We start from the raw sequence: 8,947 nt of genomic DNA on the forward strand, positions 1-8,947 counted from the left end.
ATGCTTCCATAAATATGAGAATACAGTATCAAGCCAGCAACTACTGAGCTCTTAGGAGAGAAATTATTACTACAGGTGATCAGAGAACATTTATTAGTGCTAAAAGTGTTTTAGGTAGTCCATCAGAAGTCAATCTATAGGCTGTTTCTAACCTCTTACTTATTCTGAATCTACATTAAACAGAACCACGCAACTTGGACTAGATGGATTGTTGCAGGAAAGGGGATTAAACTATAAGTGTTGTATTATATGCAAACACCAGCGGATGGCTTCATTAAAAAGGGTGCTGAATTCAAAATGCACCAGATGGCAGTGTTGGTCCAAATCAGAATATAAGAGTTTGTCAAATTGTCACCAATCTCTTTTTCATAATCACTACTTGTCCTCTTTTAGAACGATAGTGATCTTTGTCATGCTAAGAAGCAAGTCTGTGGTCTTTTTCGCACCTTCTTGGAGACACCAGAGTACACGATGGAAAGTACTAGGATTGCTAGGTTTGCAGCAGCAAAGGCAAAATCTACAGATGTAATGTAGATGTACAAATGTATCATCTAGCCCTTGGGCCAAGAACGGGTAGGGAGTACTAGCTAAAGTTATCTACATTATTATTCTGTTTATGCATGAAAGCAGTAAAAAAAAGTCAAAAGCATTTGCGGCTGACTATGGATGGGCCAGACTCATCATATTCTTGCTTGGTGATCCACATGTGCTGGAAGGTGGAGAGAGAAGCCAAGAGGGAACCACCAATCCACACTGAGTCCTTGCGCTCGGGAGGAGCAATGATATTGGTCTTCATTCCCTTTGGAGCCAGGGCTTCCAATTCTGTGTGCATCCTCTCCGCAAGGCCAGGGAACATGGTGGTCCCACCTGCCAGCACCATGTTGGCATACATGTCCTTCCGGAGATCTCTGTCACACTTCATGATGGTATTGAACAGCGTCTCATGGATGCCGCATGACTCGCTCCCCACGAAACCTGGTTGGAAGAGGACCTCAGGGCACCTGAAGCATTCACTGCCAAGTTTAATCACCTTCCCGTCTGGCAGCTCATAGGTCTTCTCCAAGGAAGAGGAGGCAGAGGCAGTAGCGGCCATCTCCTGGTCAAAGTCCAGGACAACGTAGCAAAGCTTCTCCTTAATATCTTTCACGATCTCTCTCTTAGCCATAGTGGTGAAACTGTAGCCCCTCTCGGTCAGCATCTTCAGCAGATAGTTAGTCAGGTCATTCCCACCTGTGCGGAGAACTAGAACAGCATGCAGCAAGGCATGGCCCTCATAGATGGGCACAGTGTCCACGTGACTGCCCCTGGCAAGAGCAACAACCCCAGTGGTTCGAGAAGAGGCATACAGAGACAGCACTGCCTGGATGGCTACATAGAAGGCTGGGACACTGAAGGTCTCAAACATGATCTGTATCATCTTCTCGCGGTTGCTTCGAAAGTTAACTGGACATTCAGTAAGCAAGACTGGATAGTCCTCTGGAGCCACCTGCAACTCTTGGTAGAAGGCATGGTGCCAGATCTTCTCCATGTCATCCCAGTTGGAGATGTATCCATAGTCAATGGGATGTGTCAGGGTCAGGATGTCTCTCTTCCTCTGCGCTTCTTCTCCCACATAGAAGTCCTTCGCTGTCCTACCTCTTCTCCCAACAACAGAGGGGAATACTACACTTGGGGCATCATGTCCTGCAAACCCTGCTTTGCATACTGTAGTGCTGTCAACGATAACCAAGGTAGGAATATTGTTATCCACCATTTTTAAGTCGATCTGTAGGAAAACAAGCAAATTGTTAAAATTGTTTCTGCTCTTACCCAGAGTGAACCAAATGCTTCTCCCAGACTCCATTGTGAAAAGTTGAATATGCAGTTTCTCAGTGGTTAAGACAGCTTACCCTGATAAAATAGAATTATGTACTATATGTAAACCTCTTCTCCCCCCAACAATTAATAGATTGACTATTTTAGCGACCTAGTGCCCACCACTGCCACTCTTACTATAGATGTGCTTTACTTTGAATCCAGTTGTTGTTGTTGTTGTTGTTGTAGTTGTTGTTGTGTGCCTTTAAGCCATTTCCAACTTTTGGTGGGGTTTTCTTGGCAAGATTTCTTCAGAGGAGGTTTGCTATTGCCTTCCCCTGCGGCTGAGAGAATGTGACTTGTCCAAAGTCACCAAGTAGGTTTCATGGCTGAATGGGACTCGAACCCTGGTATCCAGAGTCCAACACACAAGCCACTATGCCACACTGGCTCTGAACCCGTTTGACCCTGGTACATTTGTTAGAGTATCAGATTAGGACCTCAGAGATTCCAAATCCTCCCATGCCTTTTTCTTTTTCTCATGCTCTCTTCTAGTAAGACCTCAGCAAACTACAAATCCAAGGATTCCACAGGGTGGACCCATTTCAATTGAAGTGGTATCAATGCGCTGGAATGGCATAGTGTGGAAACACACTTGGCTAATGAGGAAATGGCTGAACAACACTGCAGTATCTCTGTGGGTAGGGACTAGAAATGTGGCGTGGAGACGGGAGCAATCAGATTGTCTTCCAAGAAGATGGATCACATGTTGGGGGTGTCTCTCCATTCTCATTTGCTAGTATTTCCAGTCCCCAAGCAATTTTATTCAAGCAAATATCCAGAACAATATAGTCAACCCTCTGTATCCATGGATTCTCCATCCATGGATTTAACCAACCAGAGTTTGGAAATATTTATTACTACTGCTACTACTACTAATAATAATAATAATAATAATAACAATAATAATAATAATAATTTCCAATAGGCCTCAATATCCACTGGAGTTTGGTTTTACCATTATATAAAGCACACCATTTTACTATGCCACTGTATATAATGGAACTTGAGCATCCATGTATTTTGGTCACCATGAGGGGGTTCTGGACCAAACTCCAGTGGATATGGAGGGCCCACTATATGTTAATTTTACAGAGAAACAGATGCTAAGTTAAGTCAAAAGTAGACTGGTTCTTCCTTCTTAATTGAATTTTCATCAACCAAAACCACTCAGTTTGGACATGGTGGGTTATTGTAATAAAAGAGATTTAACAGTGAATGTTGTATTAAACACAAATACCAGTTGGTGACTTCATCAGGAAAGGTGCAGGATTCAAGGTACACTAGATGGCAGCGTTAGTCTAAATCAGAATATAGGAAATGTAGGCAGGTGTAGCTGTGTTGGCCATGTAACAAAGCACAAAAACATCCAAAATCCAAGAAACAGTGATACCTTTAATCGAGCAACCAAAATGCACAAAATAAATTATGCAAGCTTTCAAAGCTCCATTGGCTTCTTCATCAGGCAAAAATGTTATGAATCATGCAAAGGGAAAAATGTTAAAATGAGAAAGTTAGTCACAGGCTTGCATTTTCTTAGCTTGCTTTTTGTGTTCATTGGAGGTATATCTATCCAAGCTGGTACCTCCTCCTCTTGGCCATGTGGCATCGGGAACAAAGCCTTCCAAAGTCCATGAGATAAAATTTGAATCCCATTAGCAACACAAAATGATGCTTCTTCTGACATGCCAGATATCTCTACCTTTTGTCACATCCCCTTTTGTTAGGTAGAGAACACTTATTGGAAGCACCATAGTACATGATGGAGGGTACTAAGACTGCTAGATTTGCCGCAGCAGACAAGGCTCAATCTGCAGATGTAACACAGACACATGTATCATCTAGCCCTTTGGTTAAGAACCTCTTGTCACATGAGTAGAAAGCACTAGCCACATCATGATGCTATGTTTGAATACTTGGAAGACCAGTCAGCATATGGTTACACTGGGTACCCACTGCTATTGCCTAAGATTTGAACCATCTTAAAAACAATTGTCTACACTACAATATGGCTTATGCATGAAAGTGGCAAAAAACAACCCCTCAAAAGCATTTGCAGTGGACAATGGATGGGCCAAACTCATTGTATTCTTGCTTGGTGATCCACATGTGCTGGAAGGTGGAGAGAGAAGCCAGGAGGGAACCCCCAATCCACACTGAGTCCTTGCGCTCAGGAGGAGCAATGATATTAATCTTCATTCCTTTTGGAGCCAGGGCTGTAACCTCTGTGTGCATCCGCTCAGCAAGGCCAGGCAACATGGTGGTCCCACCTGCCAGCACTGTGTTGGCATACAGGTCCTTCAGGAGATCCGTGTCACACTTCTTGATGGTATTTAAAAGGACCTCATGGATACCCTCATGGTTTCCCATCAGATCCCTGTTCAGCAACCAGGGTTGGAAAAGGACTTCAGGGGATCTAAAGCGCTCACTACCAATAGTAACCACCTTCCCATCTGGCAGCTCATAGCATTTCTCCAGAGAAGTGGGGGAAGCAGCAGCAGTGATCATCTCCTGCTCATAGTCCAAAGCAACGTAGCAGAACTTCTCCTTAATGTCAGTCATGATCGCTCCGCTAACCATGGAGAAGTAGTTGTAATCTCTGGCGTTCAAGGTTTGCTGAAGATAGTTGGTCAGGTCATTCCCACCCACGCTGAATCTCAAAACAGCATGGAGCAAGGCATGACCTTCATAGATGGGTACAGTGTCCACATGACTACCCCTGACATGAACAACAACTCCAGTGGTTCGACAAGAGGCGTACAGAGACAGCACTGCCTGGATGGCTACATAGAAGGCTGGGACACTGAAGGTCTCAAACATGATCTGCATCATCTTCTCTGGGTAACATTTTCGCCCCATCGAATGTTTCGTAAGCAAGACAGGATAGTCCTCTGGAGCCACCTGCAACTCTTGGTAGAAGGCGTGGTGCCAGATCTTCTCCATGTCATCCCAGTTGGAGATGTAGCCATGCGCAATGGGATGTGTCAGGGTCAGAATGTCTCTCTTTCTCTGTGCTTCTTCTCCCACATAGAAGTCCTTCGCTGTCCTACCTCTTCTCCCAACAACAGAGGGGAATACTACATTTGGGGCATCATGTCCTGCAAACCCTGCTTTGCATACTTTAGTGGAGTTGACGACAACCAAGGTAGGAATATTGTTATCCACCATTTTTTAGTTGATCTGTAGGAAAACCAACAAACAATTATTTTTTCAGCTATCATGCAGAGTAGACCACATGCATGCCCCAAACTCTAAGATGAGAAGTTGCATATGCAGTTTATCAGTGGTTAGGATAGTTTGTCCTGGTTAAAGGCGATCTTTTAACCCCCTTCAAAAAAAGTGGACTAGTTTTCTCAGCAACCTGGTACCACCACTGCCTACCCTACCATAGACGTCTTTCCTTTGGACCCAATTTACTCTGGTACTTTTTTTTGACAGAGCATCAGATTAGGACCACAACTCATATTCCAATCCTTCCAGTGCTTTTTGTTCTCTTCTTCTCATGCTCTCTTGCAGTCGAGAAAACCAAACCAAACTACAAATCCAAGGATACCACGGGTGGATCCAGGGCAGTGAAAGTGGTATCAATGTGCTGTAAGTGCATAGTGTGGAAACACCTCTGGATAGTGAGGAAATGGCTGAACAACACTGCAGGACCTCTGTGGTTGTGGACTAGAATTGTGGAGTGGAAATGGGGCTGAAGAAATTGTCCTCAAAGAAGATGGATGATGCACTGGTTGCTGGCATTCCCTGTTGCCAAGCATATTCATTCAGACAAATCACAGACAAAGAGTTTCCTATTTGATGTTAGACTTCTTTCATAATAATAATAATAATTATTATTATTATTATTTGTTGTTGTTGTTGTTGTCGTCGTCATCCTTGTCCTTCTTTTCTTTCCTCCTCTAATCCGATTTTTAAAGTCTAATTTGTTCCTGGGAGAGTTGCCAGAGTAAAAACTGGAAATGGATCCTATGCCTTTCATGGTTGTGTAGAAGTGGGAGTTAACATATAAATGTAAAATGTGTGCGTGTGTGTGTGTGTGTGTGCGCGCGCGCGTGTGTGTAAAGGTATCTAATGAATACAATAAATCTATAAAATAATAAATTATTCAAATTAAAGCTACAGAATCCAGTCCCTAAATAGCAATATGGGAGAAGGTCCATAAGACATAAATCATTTGTCAAAGGAAAGTCAATGGCTTGAGATCTCATCAGATTCTTCATACAAATGGAAGCCAGATGCACTTTGGTCCTAAGGTTGGACAAATTCAGAAAGTCCATGGACCAGTTATTCACCTCTCAGGACTGTCTTTGGCCAAAGTGCAGAAAAATGAGATTTCAACTAGTTTGGAAGTGGTGTTGAAGTCCATTTCCAGTTTTCCTTTTTAAAATTGCTGAGAGAGTTGCATGGATCATCCATGCAACCTGGTTAAATACAAAACCATTGCCCCTGAAATCTTCCACCAAGTCCCAGCTCCAGCAGAAACTTAAAGTCTTTGCATTTTTTAAAAATTTGATTGATTGATGGATATCGCACCTTATTCCTTAGGCAGGATCCAGGGTAGCCTACAGCATTTAAAAAACAAGGTGCAGTTAAAAGATTATTTATAGAAAAGTTTAAAAATAAGATCAGTTCAATTAAAAGCATAAGATTCCAACAGTATAAAAACACAAGAGAAAAATAAAATAAAAATGTTTAGAAATACAACCCCATCACAAAGCCTTTCTTTTACATAGAGTTTAAACCCAAAGCCTGCCTGAATAAAAAGTTCTTTGACTGCCAGCGAAAGGAAAGGAGAGAGAGGTCATCCACTTTCCTATAGGATGGAATTCCACAATCTGGGATTAGTAACTAAAAAGGTTTTCTCCCAGTTTTACACCAAACACGCCTGTGATAGTAATGGCACCGAGGGTGCACCTGAACTGTGTAACTAAAGCAGTTTGACACCACTTTAACTGCCATGGCTCCGTCCTCCAGAAATCTGGGATTTGTAGTTTGATGAACAGAGAGCCAGCATGGCATAGTGGTTTGAGTGTTGGACTATGTCTCTGGAGACCAGTTCTGTAACAGCAAAAGGAACTATTCTGTCTGCCTAGCCTAGCCGAACACTCACCTTTGGGCGATGCACCTTCCTTTGCAATCAGTCCCATAGAAGTCTCAGCAGTGCAAGCATGAAATCTTTTCTTCTGCACCCAGTTCTTTCCGTGAGGCTGCTTTGCTGAGCGGTTTCCTGCTCAGTTGCCCTTTGCTTTCTTTAAATACCATGTTGAGGCTTATCTCTGAACAGACCTTTTAAAAAAAAAATCCCTTGTGCCATAAATAGACATCGTAGTGGTTTAGTGAGAAGAGGAAACAGGTGGCCTTTTGTAATATGGGTGTGCCACTGGCCCTTCCAAGACTGTCCCCGCAGTTCCTAGCCTTGCATGCCAGTCACTCTCACCTTGTGGTTCCCAAACTTCGGTCCTCCATATGTTTTGGACTTCACCATCCAGAATTCCTGACTGTTGGCCAAGTTGGCTGGGCTTTTGGGAGCAGAAGTCCAAAACACCTGGAGGACCAAAGTTCACTGCAGCTAAAAAGATTATCAGTTTGGGGGAAACTGGAGAAGAAAAAGGCATCCTCCTGGCAAAGTCGTGCGATTGTGCTGAAGGTTTTCAGACAATGTTGTGCTCATCTAGGACTTAACCCGTGAAGATCCAGGAATGCTCCAGCAACAAATCATTCTCGGGACTGGAGCATTCCTGAATATCCATGGGTTAAATCCTGGATAAGTGCAATGTGTCTGAAAATCTTCAGCACAATCACGCAACTTTGCTGGGAGTATGCCTTTTACTCCCAGCCTTTTTCCCCTTGTCTGATAATCTCCAAAGTCAAGAGGGGTGCACTCAGCCCTTTCCTTCACTGCGACAGCACTGGTCTCCTCATGAGGAAACTGGTGCTGCCGCAGTGCAGTCAGGAAGGGCACGCTTGGTCTTCCTTTGATGTGGCATCACCAGTTGAATCATGAGGAGTCTTGTGCTACTGCATCCAGGGCTGTGCTCATCCCTCTCCTTTGCTTGTACCAGTGTGAGTCTCCTCATGAAGAGACCATTGCTATGTTAGTGCAGTCAAGAGGGGCGTGCTTGACTTTTGCTGTGGCAGCCTCCCTAGCAAACTCAAGAAGGGCACACTTGGTCCTCTCTTCACCACACAGTGGGAAAAGGGCCCAACCAGGTGTCACCACTCTTCTAGTGTGTCACCCGATGTGTTTTGCACCTCCCGCACCCTCCAGTGACACCACTTATAACATCCTTATAAAATGTTAAAATATGAATATATATGAATGTTTGAATGAAAATACGCGCACGAAACAATCAAAATATTTTTATCCATACACTACGTCAACGGGAGGGCACAAAGTCCACGTGTGGATGTAAAACCCTGGTGGCGCAGTGGTTAAATGCCTGTACTGCAGCCATTCACTCAATACCACAAGGTTGCGAGTTCAAGACCAGCAAAAGGGCCCAAGCTCGACTCAGGCTTGCATCCTTCCAAGGTCGCTAAAATGAGTACCCAGACTGTTGGGGGCAAATTAGCTTACTTGCTACTTAGCTTACTTGCTGTTCACCGCTATGATCTTTGGAATAGCAGTACAGTATATAAATAAATTAAAAAACAAAAACAAACAAACAAAGGGGGCACACATACACATCTGAATCTTGGGAACAAAAGGTTTTATGACAATAGAAAAATACATGATCTCTAGGTATATTTGGCTAGTCTGGATGAACTCTAAAGTTGCACTCCTCTCTACCCTCTTCCCTGCCAAATGTCATATAGAGGCCAATAAGATTTCTTCTAAGGTTGCACTGCAAGTTTTCTTTAGTCAGGTGGCAAGTTCCTTGTTTTGGAACTTCAGTGGTCAGAAAATTAATTTCAGCTTCTGCTCTGAATTGTTTTTAGAATTCTGTAACCAATATTGCAGAACCAGGCCTTGTAAGAACCAAGGATCAAGGAAGGAACCAAACTAAGCAGTATCATCAACAGACTACACACACATGCTCTTTCTCTCTCTCTCTCTCTCACACACACACAAGTTTTTTCAAGTTTT

At 43.4% G+C, this 8,947-nt stretch overlaps 2 protein-coding genes across 2 annotated transcripts; both read right to left on the bottom strand.

Moving 5' to 3' along the window:
• Window positions 1-547: 547 nt before the first annotated feature.
• LOC121934890 (actin, clone 302-like) lies at window positions 548-1,771 on the bottom strand. The gene has a single exon (XM_042475806.1). The coding sequence runs from the start codon at window positions 1,751-1,753 to the stop codon at window positions 641-643; it is 1,113 nt and encodes a 370-aa protein (XP_042331740.1). The 5' UTR covers window positions 1,754-1,771; the 3' UTR covers window positions 548-640.
• A 1,496-nt stretch (window positions 1,772-3,267) lies between these two features.
• On the bottom strand, window positions 3,268-7,128 carry LOC121935652 (actin, clone 302-like). Its single transcript, XM_042477415.1, has 2 exons — window positions 6,971-7,128; window positions 3,268-5,034 (listed from the first exon to the last, which is right to left on the bottom strand). The coding sequence occupies exon 2, from the start codon at window positions 5,020-5,022 to the stop codon at window positions 3,898-3,900; it is 1,125 nt and encodes a 374-aa protein (XP_042333349.1). The 5' UTR covers window positions 5,023-5,034; window positions 6,971-7,128; the 3' UTR covers window positions 3,268-3,897.
• Between the last annotated feature and the right edge of the window lie 1,819 nt (window positions 7,129-8,947).

Source organism: Sceloporus undulatus, chromosome 6 (genome assembly GCF_019175285.1).
Source record: "Sceloporus undulatus isolate JIND9_A2432 ecotype Alabama chromosome 6, SceUnd_v1.1, whole genome shotgun sequence".
NCBI classification, from domain to species: Eukaryota; Metazoa; Chordata; class Lepidosauria; order Squamata; family Phrynosomatidae; genus Sceloporus; species Sceloporus undulatus.